Genomic DNA, 15,802 nt, shown 5'->3' on the forward strand with positions numbered 1-15,802 from the left:
AGCTCAGTGGCAAAGTTCCATGAGAAAAATTCAAATACAGCTTTAAGCAGATAGAAAAACTGGTGTCAGAAGTAAAATGAATGATGAACAACATACTTAAACTAAAGATGCAGCTGTTTGGAAGAAATAGGATTTAACACAATGTAAGCCCACTGCAGAAGAATTTGCAAGAGAAGTTTGGGTTTTTTAATGACACTCCTTAATCTTTGTTTGAGAGGACACAATTGTGTGTTTTTGTATTGCTGCTCTATATGCACAGAACAGTAAAACCCAGAGGATGGGAAGTGCAAAGTTCACAGGTCGGTGATAAGGATATTCCCCCCTCATAGCACTTTTCCATCTTCTTTCCCTTACTAATGTTCTGAAAGCTAAAATAAAACAGGCAGGAAACTAACCCTGGTACTTTAGGGGGTTCAAAGCCTCTGAATTTTAAAAGAAAGTCCTGAAAAACATGGGAGGGAGGAAGGGAGTGGGAGGCTGAGCATACATTTCACTTTAATCCTTTGAGACTAAAAATGAGACTCCTCCTTAACTGGGGTTAGGTCAATTGATAAAAATCAGTGTCTTTCAAATTCTGGAGTTAGGAGCTCAGCTCATACACAGACAAACAGAACCAAGGCCTGAAGCAACTACCCATTCGCTTTCATTCAGAGTATTGTAATGAGACAAAAAAAAAAAAATAAACGTGAAAACCTGCACCTCCCATTTTTCTGAGAAGCAGCAATTGAAACATTGTCTGTGCCTGAGCACTGAGCTTGTGCCAGCGGGAGGATGCACTCCCAGCTGTAAGATGGTTGCCCTCCTCCAGCCTCTGACCTCGTGGCTTGAGCACCAGAGCAGGAATTGAGGCAGTTTTACCCAAACTTTAGGCCAGATCCTGACAAAAGGGTGCATTGTAGGAGGGTATGTTACTTCTGGAACAGAGGGCGAGAAGACAGCTTCCTGGGGAGAGCAGTACCTGGGAAAACAATTTGGGATTCTGTTATCGTGGTGCTGCCTTGGCACTTACAGCCGTATGTATTTATGCCAACATTTTGATGCATCTGTGCAGGCTGCAGCAAATGGGTTAAAGCATATTTGAGTATCGGGGCTCTATTTACTGATGTCTGAGTGTTGCTGGCCAAGTGTACACGGATGACGTGGTGGTCCCAGCCTGATGTGCTCCAGGATCACAAATGAGACTCCGGTGAGCTGTCCCGTTCATGGGCTGAGGTGGGTGAGGATGGCTCCTGGAGCACACATCCAGCCTCAACAGGTCTTTCCAGGTCAAGCGTGCGTGCAGAGACTCACTCTGCTCCTTTACACGTTGCTCCTCCTCCGTAAATAAGGATCTGATTTAGTCTCAGGGAAGGGAAGCCACCACCTTTCACAAAAGGCAAATTCTCTCCTTGAAAAGAGGAGCTCTTTATTCATGAGAACAGACAGTGGCTCTGCAAGACTTCCTCTAATGCACCATCTTCTCAGTTCAGTCCCATAAAAGGGGGTAAAGATCCACGCCACTGCGGAGCCAAACTAGCCTTAGCTGACCCCAGCTGTAAGGAAAGTTTTCTGAATTATTTGTAATGGTTTGGTTTTGTAGAAAAAAAGAGTCTCTTTATCTTGGCAAGTGAAATTGAGGGACACTCATCAGCCCCTAAGCCCTGAGACAAAGGTGCGTGCTAGCAACAGAGGAGATTGCTTTCTCTGTACATAACATGATCTCATAATATTTTGAGTACCTATTATGCCTGTAAACAGCCACAATAGAAGCTCTTCTTCTCATCTAATAATACCCCCATTTTAATTTCTTGAACCTGCAGATAATGCACCATCTTCCGCCCTAGCACACATTTGCTTTTACATGGTAAATGGAAATTACCATATTTAGCAGTAAAAGCATGATGTCTAAGAAACTTCACTACAGAAATATTGCTCACTGGCTGAGATTTGCTATTTTTGCATTGGGAAGTAATTTCTCATTTATTTTAACACATTTATTTTAACAATTAGTGCTAATTTATCCTCTCTGTAGCTTTTATTGAAAAACACCGTAGCTGTGTGCTGTGCTTCCTCACGCATCCTTTCATCATACACCACTGAATATTTTTCAAGACCTTAATGTTCTTCCTCAGAGGGGAGGTGAGGGAGATGACATGGAAACCCCAAGTCATGCCTCCAAATTTCTTGCTGGGAAACGTGCAGCCCGGAGAACAGGGAGCCCAGCAGCTCCGGCATCTCCAGCGCTCAGAGGCCAGGCCATGGGAGCAGATGAAGCTATGGCTGACGATACCAACCCAGTCCAGACTGCTGTCAAAAGAGCTCTCAGACCTTCCCCTTTTCCGCCCAGAATAAAGCAATTTGAGAAAACAAAGTGCTGTTTTATCAACTCCTTCCAGCAAATAAATGCAGGGCACAGATCCTTCAAGGTCCTGAGCACTGGTGCAGAGTAGGGATTGCCTTCTGCCCCACTGACAGACTGCTCAGCACCCACGAGGAAACCAGCCTTGCACCCAGTTTAGCTTGCAAAAGTTTATGCTGTGGGTGCTGGTGGCTGGATGGAAGCTTGTTGGTGCTAATGTATGCAAGGGGAAAAAAAAACAACCACCAGCCTATAATTTTTGGATAAATGGAGGTGAAAGTTCAGCTTTCACCCTTCAGCAAAAGGGACTGCAGAGGAACCAGCCCAGAGCCACAGCCCTGGGCGAGAGCGGTCAAATGAGGCTCGGGTGAAAGGAGGGCTTCATACGGCTGCAGCACCTCGCGAGGAGCGGAGTCAAGGCAAGAAGGAGCCAAAAAGCCAAGCAATCACCAAGGAACCACTGGAAATTGTGTCAGAGAAAGCAAAGAAAGGAAGCTTTTTGGGCAGGACGCTGACTGGAAAGCATTTTGGAACTGTAAGCAAATAAACTGAGTCCTGTTGTTGGATTCCCCAGTGGTTCAGGGAAACAGGACTCTCTTATTTTTTACTTTTTTTTTTTTCTTAACCATGCTTTGTAAATAAACAGGGCTACATCAAAGACACAGCTACCTCCATCACCAAGTTCTACTTCTGAGTGAAAACAACCTATAAATCTTCAAGTATTGGGTCAAACAGCATAACCCTGCTATTCATCAGTTTTTTCTTCGCATCTTAATCTTCTCTTATTGGGATTTCTATTGAATCTAGCAATGCTATTATAAAGCGATCTCCCCTTAGTGAGAGAGACTTGAGAGTCAAAAAAAGCAGTATTCCTACAGTCCTCCATCATCAGACTGAGGTTCAAGGGCAAGCAAAAAAGTCCCTCTTACAAGAGTAAAATAATGCAAACATTGCTGGGAAGTCTGGGGTGAATTCTCTAATTTCTGGGCTGTGGACCAGACCCTCTGAAAGTAGTAGTGGACAGGGAAGGCCAAGGCACATCAAGGGTTAAAGGGGTGATGTAAATGGAGAGAGACATTCTCAGTGGAAACAAAAAGAGAGTCATGCCCTGAGGATCAGTGTCTGAATATGGGGTAAGTCAGTTCACTATTCTCTTCAGAAGGAAACATTTTAATTAGCTCAATACAAAACAGATACAGCACAGAGAAGTCACCATGAGCAGGAAATGCTTTGTAAGTCTCAGAGGACAGTTAGGAGACAACGGCGGTGCTGACCAATTAAAAAAAAGGGGGGGGGGAGAAAAGGAGAGCCTTTAGGATTAGGTCCGATAGGCTCAGGTTTCCACTTCCCTGCTCCATCTCGGAGAAGAATTAAATTGGGGTCCTGCTGCAATTCATCCGCTGACTTCCAGGCAACAGAAAGTACCTGTTGAACTTGGAGGGTCTGGGAGGTTCCCGGAGAGCCAAAGCCACCCCAGGCAGGGAGGAAAGGAGGGGCCGGTGCGCTCCCACCTAGTCCCACGGGGTCCCTGGGATCACTCTTGGTGGCTGAGAGAAGGGAAACACCTCACGGGCTCCTGTGTTTTGGTTTTCTTCTATCAAAAAGGATTTGAAAAGCAGACAGCGAAGCCTGACTGACTGAAATGGTCACAAGTAACTCATGATTTCACCTTCCTACCAGGTGCAGGAGACATTATTACACCCATGGCAAATACTGAGGAATGAAAGTACCGATGGTATTGAAGACCCTTGCACAATAAGTGTCAAAGCCATGAATAAGAGCCTTCCTGCCTTGTCTTTTATGCTAATCATCAGAAAACGTCCCCCTTTTGCCCAGCATACCGGCTAGGCATTCACTCTGATAAAACGCAGGGAAGAATGGCTCTTTGAAGCTACAGAAACCTTTGCTGGACTTCAAAGTCATACTTTTGTCTACTTCTTTCCTACTGTTCTCAAATACATCACTTCGGATTAGTAAATGAAAGAGATTAAAGCATTTCTACTTGCCATCGCTTCATATAGTCAATAGTGCTTTGTTTACAGGCAGCTGCTTTGTTTCCCACTGTCTAATCCCACCCTTTCTCCTGCTCCTCCCGTACCGCGGAAGAAACGTAGGCGAAGGTCGCCGTGAAACTGCAGGAAGCTCTGGGGAGGATGGAGAACTCACAGCAAGCTGGTCGGTCTAAAAGCCAACCCCAGACTTGATGTCCCAAGCCATTTCCCATCCCCAGCCACTTCCCTGCAGCAGCAGCCGCCGGGTCCAGTAACGCCTGCTGTTGCTGGTACAGTTTTCCGTGAGCCCACACTGCTGGCACCGGGAAAACGGAGCCAGCATCACCGTGCACCACAGCTACTGCCCCGTCAGCCTCAAAAAGGGAAAAGCCAGCAACCACATTCCCCCAGACTAGAGGTTTGTTCTTGTAACTACTTTCAGTTAATGCTCTCCAAGTTCTTTGCACCCAAAAATAACTAGTGAAATGTTACTGAAAAGAGAAAGTATTAGTAAGTGGAGATCCCGTTGCAGGCACTGAGGTATTGCAAGAGTGGCAAAGCAGTGGGGAACTCGGCGGTGAGACGGTTTTGTTGTGTTTTGCATCGCTACTTTGCTTTCTTTGAATTCACATTTTGTGGTTTTCAGGTCAATGTTTGTAAGCCTTTAGAATCATCATCTAGGTTGGAAAAGACCTTGAAGATCATCTAGTCCAAATGAGAAATTATAGTTTGGTAGGGTTACTATTGCTAATCAGCACTGCCATAGAATTGTCAGAAATGTTTACTTTTTCAGGTAGAAAAGGTTTCTTGTTTATCTATTAGGTCCATATTCAAGCAGTATATCTCACCTTTCCAATAGTACTCATACCAGTCCGGAAGAGTCCAAGTCCTATAGCCTTATGCAGAATTATCATCTATGCAAAAAATCTTCCAAAAAACCAAACTGCTCCCCCCCCCCCAAACCAAGCAAACCTTTTTTTGAGCCTTCTACATAGTTAAAGTGGCGTGAAGGAGGGAAATAAAACCTAAGAAATTGAAGAAATAAGAGTTTGTGGTTGCAAAGCCGTAACCCTGGGCTCAGTGGTAGGAGTGAGTTACACATCATACGATCATTGCACCAACTGGGTGAGTAACAGGGAAGTGAAAAACCCTCTCATGAATGTAATTCTTGTCAGAAGAAGGCATAAAGCACATGCTGTGCCCAAGGAAAATACTTATTCATTTCCAAGGTCAGGGTCTGAGACCATATCAAAACACAACAAGTGCTGCCATAATCTGCAGAGACATTTCTGGACAAAACCCAGAGAAAACCCCCCAAAAAGCCAGGACGCCCACCTTTTGATCTGTCAGGTTTTGGTTTCTGTACCTAAACCCCCTTTGTTTCACAGGAATTAAAGATAACCTGAGCACACATAATGATAATCTAGAAAGAGATCTTTCAGATTTGAACGGTTATCACTTTTGGTCTGTATCAGAGCTCACACGAAAAGGTTTTGCAGCGTTTAGTTATTTAAATGAACGCACAGAGGATGTCCTACATATTCAGACTGATAAAATTACATTCATCTTACATCTCATATAAGAAGAAAATGTGAAGATGCAAAAATGTCAGTCCCAAACTTCACACTGTTTTTTCTGACCTCAGTTGGAGGGACTTGTGGAGAATGGGACATGCATGAGGCAGAAAGAACGGGCTTAAGGGAATCACAGAGTATGATTTTAAAGTGTGCTTTTTACCTGCAGTAATTTTCTGTGCTAACAAATGGTTGATCTGAATTAAGCTGCAGGCTGGCTATTGTGAAGATTTCTTGGGGTGCCAGAAGGAGGAAATAAAAGAATTGTAAACAGGATACTCGTGCACTGTAGGAAGTAATACGCAGTTTTCCTTTATTTTCAGTACTTGGAAGACGGGGGATGTCGCTACAATAAAAGTCAAATGGGAGCAAACCCTGTCAGCTACTCTGCTGAACTCCATAACTCTGAGAATAACAGGGTTACGTGAGTAAGCGACAGCTGCTGGAGGTTGGCTTGTACCTTCCCCACTACAAGAGAGAATATTCTCACTATTACCACCTTAAACAGGCTGTTGTGGTACCACTTCTGACACAGCAAGATACCTTCCTCCCCTCATGTACTGCCCCCCATTTTAGAGTTAGGTTCTGGCCTGCCTGAAATGCAGAACAGTAAAGCAATTTTCTTTATATTCACTTAAACTCAGCATTTTAAAATGTATTGCTAGATTTTTTTTCCCCCCCAGCAAGGCAATAGCAGTGGTGAATGTGGTGTGCATGAAGAGCATCCTACTGCTTTAATCCTTAGTGAAAAGGAAGGAAAGTGACTTTTACGTTCAGAAAACTAAATCTGTAGACTCATGCTGCAGAATTTAAAGCACATGGCAGAGTTTCAAAGCAGCTTGGCAGCCTGTTTAAACACCTCAGTGTTAGATAGGTAAACAACACAGGCCGATATTTTAAAGACCATAACTTAGCTAGACAATTGCTGGCAGGCAATTCCTATAGACTTATACACCAGAAAAACTGGTATTTGACCTTGTGGCTGTCTACGACAGAGCAGGGAAAAAAAGAATCAAGTGATGGAGCATCTTTTCTTCTGTGTAATGAGTATCTGGGTCAGGCTGCTGGCAACGACCACTTATGTCAGTAGTAAAGGTAAGCATTTCAAAGCCGCCTTTCAAACCTGCTGCGTCAGGCTGTGTTTTGAGGAACAGCCAAAATCCTGGACTGTGTGCACAGATTGGAAAGTGGGGTTTCCAGCGACCTCCCAGGCCCATGGCTATGTAAGGTTTTGAAGGACACCCAATCCCCCTCAAACCTCCCCAGTTAGGACCCAGACACGAAGCCTGGGCCAGGAGAGTCTGGCACACCTGGTTTTTACACGCAGCAGAAGAAAAGGGTCTACTTATGGAGGTTAAATTTCAGTATAAACAAAAATTGCTGCTGATGGAGATAGCATGCAGTCTCTTTCTTTACTGAAAGAGAGTTACAAGCCAAGAATTTAATGTATTAGGCTGAGGGTTAAGCTAAGAGGCACAGCTATTCCTGTTGGAGCTCATGTGTGCTTTTGAATCCAACTAAGTTCTTGCTTAAAGGTGCTTCAACTTGTAGGCGAGACCTTCACTTATTCAGATTACCATGTATTCAAAGAAAGTGCACCTTTGAGATTTTACTACTATCCCTTTCATATGTTTGAGTGTTTGGTATCTTTTTTAGGTCATTTCACGTAAAGTTCATTTAGCCATGAATTGAATAGGAAAAACACGGAGATGAGTGCAGAAGCACAGAGGGGTGCAAGGAACATTTTGCTCCCCTACACAGCCCATTCCCTACTCAGCTGTCTGCCCCCAAAGCCCTGTACAATTTGCATAACGAAGTGCTGCAGAGAGAGCCCCAACATGGGATGGGTCTCCTCTCTCATTGCCACACAATCAACAGCAATCAGATAAGGGCGTATCTACTTCTGGTTTGAACATTTGCTAATTCAGGATATCATCACAAATGTGTAACTCAAAGTGCAACTAAAACAAAAGAAGAGTTTACTAAATTGGGTGAAGAGCATGTACCAAAGCTGCCTGCAAAAATCACAGGGAATTGCGGTAGTTCAAGGCGCACACACACAGTAACCAGCCAGAAGAGCACACTGTGAGAGACGACTTGTAACTCCCCAAAAGAGCCCCCAGCACCACTTCACTGCCCCAACCTGCAGAGAGCATGAACCCTCCCCAACAGGAGGGACCTCATAGTTCCAAGTCATCTTTTTGGATGTCAAAAGGTTCAAGTCATTTGAAAGTCATCTTTCCGAGAAGGGAGATCAGGAGATCCTCCCTTCCTGCTTTACATCCAACTAATCTGTAAGGTGCAAAGGCAAGGTGCTGCGTGTTCTCTGGGTCACAGGCCGGTTTTTGTAAAGCCTGCAGTTGTCTCCGCGCTCCCAGGTGAGGGCAGAATTTGCACCTTCTATCTGGCAAAGCTGTGGTTATTCCATATTTCTCAACACTTGACATTTTACCAGCTGGCTCGCTGATGGTCTGCGTGCAAGAACAACTGTCAGCATGAGCTTTTCCAGTAGGAAAACATATGGAAAACATTTGATTTTGATCAGTTTGCCTCCCAAATTGTCCTGATTCCATGCTTTCTTCCCCAGTTTATTTGTTTATATGTTGCCATTTCAACCTTTAACACAACTCAGTTACATGTTTGCTATTGAAACTACTTTGTCAGAGGATCACTTTCTGGAGAGGAACCTACTCTTCACAAGGGTTTCACCTCTCTAAACTACTCCATAGCTGTAGTTACTAAGATGTTTCTAGATTACAGGAAGACTACGAACTTTGTTTTATATTTGGTTTGCTGTGGTTTACAAGGCAAAGGTCTTTCCCTTAGTTATCCAAATTTGCTCCACATTTCCAAGATGTACCAACTGCTGTGCCCACGTTGCAATTCACAAACCCTCCTTGCTCCAATGAGGGCAACTTTCCAACTCCTTATCCTCACAGGCCTTAAAAACAATACTTCAAGTAGCAATAAGAGAACATCAAGACAGTTCAGAAAGCAATTCTTTCCAAGAAACAGCAAGCTTACTTCAACGCTACACTTCTCTAAATCTTGCTGAATTGGGACAGAGACTTACAAGAGTGTAGTTTATGAGATTTCCCAAATTTCAGGTTCTCAACCTTGACAAAGAGTAGAAATGAAATGAAGCTGTCGGTACAGCTTAAAGGAGCCCTTTTTGGAAAGCATTTTACATTTGCAGAAAGAGTCCTTTTAAAAGTAATACTATTTTTGCAGAAATTTTTAAGGAAAAAAAGCGCAACACTTTCCAGAAGTGGCAAGCATAACTTTGGAAAGTATTTTTGAAAAACATTTCTGAAATATAGCATTTCAGTTCTTCACTTTGAAAAACATGCGTAAGGATGCTCCTATATTCAAGTAGAAAAAGGCAAAGCAGTATTTTAACATAAGTTTGGGTTTAACACTGTTGCATCAAAAAAAAGTTGAAAACCCACAGAACTTTCATTTTTGCACAGTTAAAAGCAAACACTAAAACTTTCAGCTTCTTTCTCCTCTTGTTACAAGTTTAGGTGAACATTTCAGACTGTTTGATTCTATACCTGGGCGATATCCTGGGTCCATCATTTAATTTCTTTCCAAACACACTGGGCCAATTCCATCTCAAATTTTAAAGAAAAACCTTTCCAAGTGGAAAGTTGGAATTAGCGATCACTCTCCTTCCAATAGGAGGACGAGGAAGCAACAGGGGAAGGAAAGGAAAGGCTGAGTACAGTAACTGCTGTGTTCAACTTTGAAAAATCCCAATAATAGTGGAATTTATAAAGACTACCTTGAAAACTAATTACTGGTCTTGTTTTCACTTCCATTCACTAGGAGAGGAAAGAGTACATGTTCTCTTGCACAGCCACTTTAGGTGATAGCAGGTTGTAAGACTGATGGCATCTATTTCTCTTTCCTTCAGGATGAAAGGACTCGTGACGGAGAGGTGGTAGCAAGGCGTCAAGCGACCTTCCTGGAATGTGTTTCTTCAGGAAGAGAAGAGATCACTGCCTTATTTTATGGATGTCACTGAAGTAGACTTTGAAGCACTTTGGAAGCACATCACAAACTTGGCATGGGAAACCACAGCAACAACCATACCTGTTTGACAGATGATTCTTTTAAGTACAACTTGTATGGAGCTGTGTACAGTGTGGTCTTCATCCTTGGTTTGATTACTAACTGTGCCTCCCTCTTTGTTTTCTGCTTTCGGATGAAAATGAGAAGCGAAACAGCCATTTTCATGACCAACCTGGCTGTTTCAGATTTGCTTTTTGTGTTCACTTTGCCTTTTAAAATTTTTTATAATTTCAACAGGCATTGGCCTTTTGGAGATAGCCTGTGCAAGATTTCTGGTACTGCATTTCTCACTAACATCTACGGGAGCATGCTGTTCCTCACCTGCATTAGCGTTGACCGTTTCCTTGCTATTGTCTATCCGTTCCGATCTCGCACCATTAGGACCAGGAGAAATTCTGCCATAGTCTGTGCTGGTGTTTGGATACTGGTCCTCAGCGGTGGAATTTCAGCTTCATTATTCTCTACAACCAACATTTCCAACACCAGCACAACCTGTTTTGAAGGTTTTTCTAAACGCATCTGGAAAACCTATCTGTCTAAGATCACTATATTTATTGAAGTGGTAGGATTCATAATTCCTTTGCTACTCAACCTTACATGCTCTTCTTTAGTTCTCAGGACTCTCCGGAAACCTGCCACTTTGTCTCAGATTGGGACAAACAAAGAGAAAGTATTGAAAATGATCATTGTGCATGTGGCCATTTTTGTCGTGTGCTTTGTGCCCTACAATTCCATACTCTTCTTGTATGCTCTTGTGCGGTCCCAGGCAATAGCAAATTGCTCCTTGGAGAGGTTTGCGAGGACAATGTACCCAATCACGTTGTGCATTGCAACAATGAACTGCTGCTTTGACCCGTTCATCTATTACTTTACATCAGAATCCTTCCAGAAGTCTTTCAACATAAAACCCCAGATAAAAATGGATTCTCTTTTCAAGACTGAGACACCTCTAACAAAGACTGCGCTACCAGCACCACAGGATGAAATAAGTGACCAGGCTATTACAAATGGAGGAGACCCAACATCTGAATCGCATTTCTAGTGAGATGTTTACACATGGAGTTATCCCCCATTAACTTTTGATTAACACCATGCGTGAAATAATTTCAGAATATGTGGGTTCACACATGGTGTTAATGAAGAAAACGTGCTGGGTGATAACTACACAGGTAGACAAATCCTTACACTGGGATGGTCCCATCAGATGCAACAGGTGAACATGAAATGTAAAAATCCCGGTGGATCTCCCTTTGGAGATTATGGATAGGTAACAACGTACACACCAACTAAGGAGGGAACAGGACAGCTTCTTTAATCAGAAGATGCCAACATTTGGCATTTTTTTTCCCCCAGCAGTTGACATGGGACTAGTTGGAAAATAGAAAATTTAATTTTCTTAGAGATACCTGCCAATATTTCATGCCTTCTGGAGATGCATCTTCATATGTTAACTCAATAACTTCACACTATGTATGTTTGCTTAAAAAGGCGTAATAAAAGCTTTTGGCTTTTCCTTATTTCACTGCAAGAATATACATCCTGGTTTTACAAGGTACAGGCATGCTGAATTTATTGTATGGAGAGGTTTGAAGTGTAAACAATTGTTTTAAAAGTAGGCAGAACAGTTGCTTGGTGATAGAAGAGAAAAAATAATAAGAGTAATTAATAATGCAGCTTTGAAATAAGAAGTTTCATCTTTGTCAGATTAAGCTGCCTTTTAATTTATTTTCAATGCCACCTCTAGGGAGACGTAAAGAGCTCATTACTGCTCTGTTGCACCTGGGCTTTTATGTCCCAGGATATTATATGTAAGTATTTCTGGTAAGGGCTAGACTATAAAGTCAGCTGAAAGAAGGGGCCTGAAAGCCCAGAGTTCTCATAAGAGCAAATCTCTTACATGGGAATCAAGTGCAGCTGAAGGGCTGAAGAACCACAGAGTCCTGACCTTACTAAAGAGCTTGTCTGGGCACAGACAATTGGTGTCAGAGCATCCAATTAAGAGAAGATCTATTAAGTGATTGCTTGCTGGGTTTCGCTACACAGTCAACTAGTTAAACTAGAGAGCCTCCAAAGAAGAGTAACTAAAACAAGTTAGCCACACTCTTAGTCAGTTACAGCAATGTTTTCTTCATTTATTACATATCCTGCATTTCCGTATATAGATCATAGAAATATATGGAAAGTCAACTATCTGTATCTTGTTGCATTTTACTAGATGGTTCATTTCTTCAGCCATTGTTTCATATTTGAAGCTATACTGACCTTAACAGGCAGATTCATTCTCAAGTGTAAGACACATAAATGAGAAAAAAATTAACTTGAAAAAGTATGATGTTACGACTTGCTAGATCAGTAATCTACATTTTCCACAGTATAGCATAAAGGCACTTCTAGGACTATGTTGCCAAAAAAAGACAGACAAAATATTAATTGAACAGATGTTTTCCACTCAACTATTTATCTTAAGTCTCTCAGATCAAGCCTCATGAGATACTGAGTGCTACCCATCAAATGCAGTTACTACTTAAAGCAACCAGAGGTTTTTAAAGTGTGACAAGAATTCAGCTGCAAAAAATGTTAATGCTTTGAAGGGAATATTTATTTAGCACTACATTCACTTTGAATACAAAAGTTGCTTACCAAGGCTAAGACAAACCCCAGAGATCATTCCATTTTAGCCCTAAAATGACTGTTGCTTATCTAGTGCCCCTGGCTTTTGGCTCTTCCTGCAGAAAAGCGTATGATCAACTCATTATATGCAGGGAGTATGAGAGCAGCCAAACTATTTTATCTCAGCTTTAAGTTACAGCTATATTTACTAGAAACTTACACACAAGACTGGCTTGGGAGATTTTTGCTCAGATGCCACCACTTTGGAGCAGAAACAAAAAGTAAAAAAGAATACAGACCATTCAAACTGGTTGTGGAATGAGATGGATGTGGCAGGACAGGGGCACAGTTGGTTACAGTGAATTTGTCAGCAGCTGGGAGAAGTTTCCCTCAGACAGAAGCAATGAGCTGTGTTATAAAAAGCATCAGTATTGGCCATTTAACCATATGCAAAGTGAAAGCCAGCTCCATGCCCCTTTCCTTCCATTGCAGGCCTCAACCAAGCTCTTTAGAGGGCTTTTTAAAATTCGTATTTCCTTTGGCTGATGAGCCCGTTTCAACACTTGCCATAAAAATGTGTGTATTTCAGAGAAACTGTTTCCATAACTTCAGATCAAAATGCAAAGCGAGGCAAGAGGGATTTTACAGGCTTCGATACAGGCCGGGTTTTCCATGTGCAGCAAACTGTCCTTCACACCGCAGCGCTGTCAAGCGGAGAAGAGGGGGTTGTGAAACCATTGACAGCTCTGACACATCCTAAGCTGTGCAAAAGTGATGGGGCACCCCCTTTCCACTGCCCTACCACTGACTTGTTGTTTAAAAGTGTACTTAATGAGAAAAGAGCTCCATTTTTAGGGATGGGAGAGAGAAGGAATGAGAGTGGGAAGGATTCACTAAAAAGCTGAGGGTGCATTTAAAACCATCTTCCTATTTTCAGGAAAAAATATACATTACATGAGTAAGTGCTCTTCTCCAAGGCAAAACGCCTTACTTCAGTTTTACAAAGAAAGATGAGAAACTTGTTTACATGCCAGCTTGCTTTCAATGGGGAACATATAACTCTCAGCCTGTAAATCTTATTTTAAAGCTGCTGCTTTCCACTTGCAAGGAAGAAACAGAAAAATGAGATTCCTGAGTTACGTGGGGTTTGGGAGCTTCATGGGACAGGGCTGTTCTCACACATGGTGGATGCTCAGTCGCTCCGGGGTGAGAGCAGAATTTGGCCCAGCACCTCAGAGCTGACAGCAGAGGAATATCTCGTTTGCAAGAATCCTGGAAGACCTTTTGCTCTGTGCTCTGCAGACCTTCCTCTAGTTAAATCCAAGGGAAGGAAAAAAAAAACCTAGAAACCACTGTCTAGGCTTCTTAAGGAAATGTTAAAAGAGGGGGGAAGAGAACTGTGTGTGACTGGACAACCTCCAGGCTGTATGTACATAGCTTAACTGTAATCTGAGCATAATGGGTGTCTTTTTCTAAGCGAAACTAGTGCCAATGCTTACAAATTTCTGTTTGCAGTTTTATGGGGCAAGAGCTGCGGTCAATATTCTCACATAAAATGTAATACTATCATCATGTGCCAAAATGCTAACTGAAAAGATTCATTATTTTGTAATTTAATACCTTATAAATTATATGGAGATCGTATGTTGACTGACACTCACATCTGGTAGGGTAGTTCTTGACTGATCTTTTTTCCTAGGTCAGGTATACCAAGTAAATGCTCTATGGTTTGTATATAAATAACCAATTATGCATTCAGAGAGAGGAAAAGTAATTTTTCAGATGTTGGTAAAGCCAAGCTGGACGGAGCGATGGTGGTAAAAGAAAAGTGGATTCACAGTTTTTCTGGCTGAGGTGCAGCTGAGTGCTCCTTCTCCCGTCTGACAAAGGACTATTGTCAGCAAACAGCACACACCAGAACTATGAGTTTAAAAGCAAAAATCACATTAATCAGAAGTCAATGCCTTTATCTAGCTGAAGCTGAGAGACAGGACCCAGCAATCCTCTCAGATGCTAAACATGCAGCATTAATCAAGGATTTCATTGCTCCTGGCCAGCTCACTTTTCCTATTCCCCAGTCCTCCATATGTGATTCATTCACTATAAGCTCACCACAAGCTTTGCAACTCATTGCTCTGCTGGAAAGCTGAAGCTCTGAAAGGCGATATGAAAACCTCTCTGCCCAAACTCACCTTTGTACACGCACACCTACACAAAATGCCACGCCAGTCTGAGTTTCCGTGGTGGATGTCACGAGAGAAGGAAGCAGGGCCTTGTATTACAGTCACCAGGAAAGCCCCTCCTCTTACAGTAGGCTTTTCTTAGTAACACAACAGGCTCTACATCAGAGGAAAGGTGCCAAGTGTTCATGGGACAGCATAAATTTTCACCAGCTTTGTAGAATCAGTGCTAACTACCCTGGCTCAAGGCTATGAAGTGCAAGGAGGAGCATAAGTCTCATATAAAAGTTGTGTAAGAAGGATGAAAAGTTCCTGGGTTGTGCATACAAGTACATGGCTGCTCATCAGAGAGCATCAGAGTTCCTCCTAAGCTTGCCCACCACAGACCTGCTGGATGGATTCAGCCTCTAGGTCCCTCTAAAAATACCCCCATGGCATTTTTAGGAAGTTTTTCCTGTGGTGCTGCAGGGGTGATGGAGTGAGTGTGCCTACTCTCCTTCCCTGCCCTCCAGCCAGCAAAGACAGGCCAGGCCGTAGAACCCAGAGGACCTCCCTCTGACAAACAGCTCGTGAAGGAAAATGGGATCTATCACACTGATAAGGTTATAAAGGCACCTCTGATGATCTCCTCGAAGGCCAGTGTCCCTAAAAAGCTCCTCAGTAACACTATCATTTCCACTGGGTGGATTTGCTGTAAAATGGGCTGGAAATTACCATCTCAGAAATGCTGTCTCAGAGTAGAACAACAGCGAACAACAGTCCCTGTGAAAGGACGTCTATACAGTGCTCTATCTGGAGAAAGCAAAAATAGGAGGCATAGGGAACCAAGGGGAGCAGCCGAGGCTGTTTCCGCAACACACCACGGAGCACAGGGAGGAGATGCTCAAATTATCACTCACCCAGGCTGTAACGTCCAAGCAAGTGAGGCAGAACGGTACGTGCCGGGAGAACAGGAGCACCCCAAGCAAGGGATAACCCCAAAGCTTTGCTGTGTCCAAAAGGACAGACAGCAAATAGTTCTTTGGGTAGGATTTA

General features: G+C 42.9%; 1 protein-coding gene across 3 annotated transcripts in view; it reads left to right on the top strand.

The window, feature by feature from the left end:
• The window catches only part of LPAR4 (lysophosphatidic acid receptor 4), a 32,965-nt gene extending 21,466 nt beyond the window's left edge, over window positions 1-11,499 (top strand). For all 3 annotated transcript variants that reach the window (XM_074882839.1, XM_074882838.1, XM_074882837.1), the window contains exon 2: window positions 9,820-11,499. In XM_074882839.1, coding sequence (XP_074738940.1) covers window positions 9,973-11,019 — 1,047 coding nt within the window. In that variant the 5' untranslated portion in view covers window positions 9,820-9,972 and the 3' untranslated portion in view covers window positions 11,020-11,499. The remainder of the gene's footprint in view (window positions 1-9,819) is intronic.
• The last annotated feature ends 4,303 nt before the right edge of the window (window positions 11,500-15,802 follow it).

This window comes from Strix uralensis, chromosome 13, assembly GCF_047716275.1.
Source record: "Strix uralensis isolate ZFMK-TIS-50842 chromosome 13, bStrUra1, whole genome shotgun sequence".
In the NCBI taxonomy this organism is placed as follows: Eukaryota; Metazoa; Chordata; class Aves; order Strigiformes; family Strigidae; genus Strix; species Strix uralensis.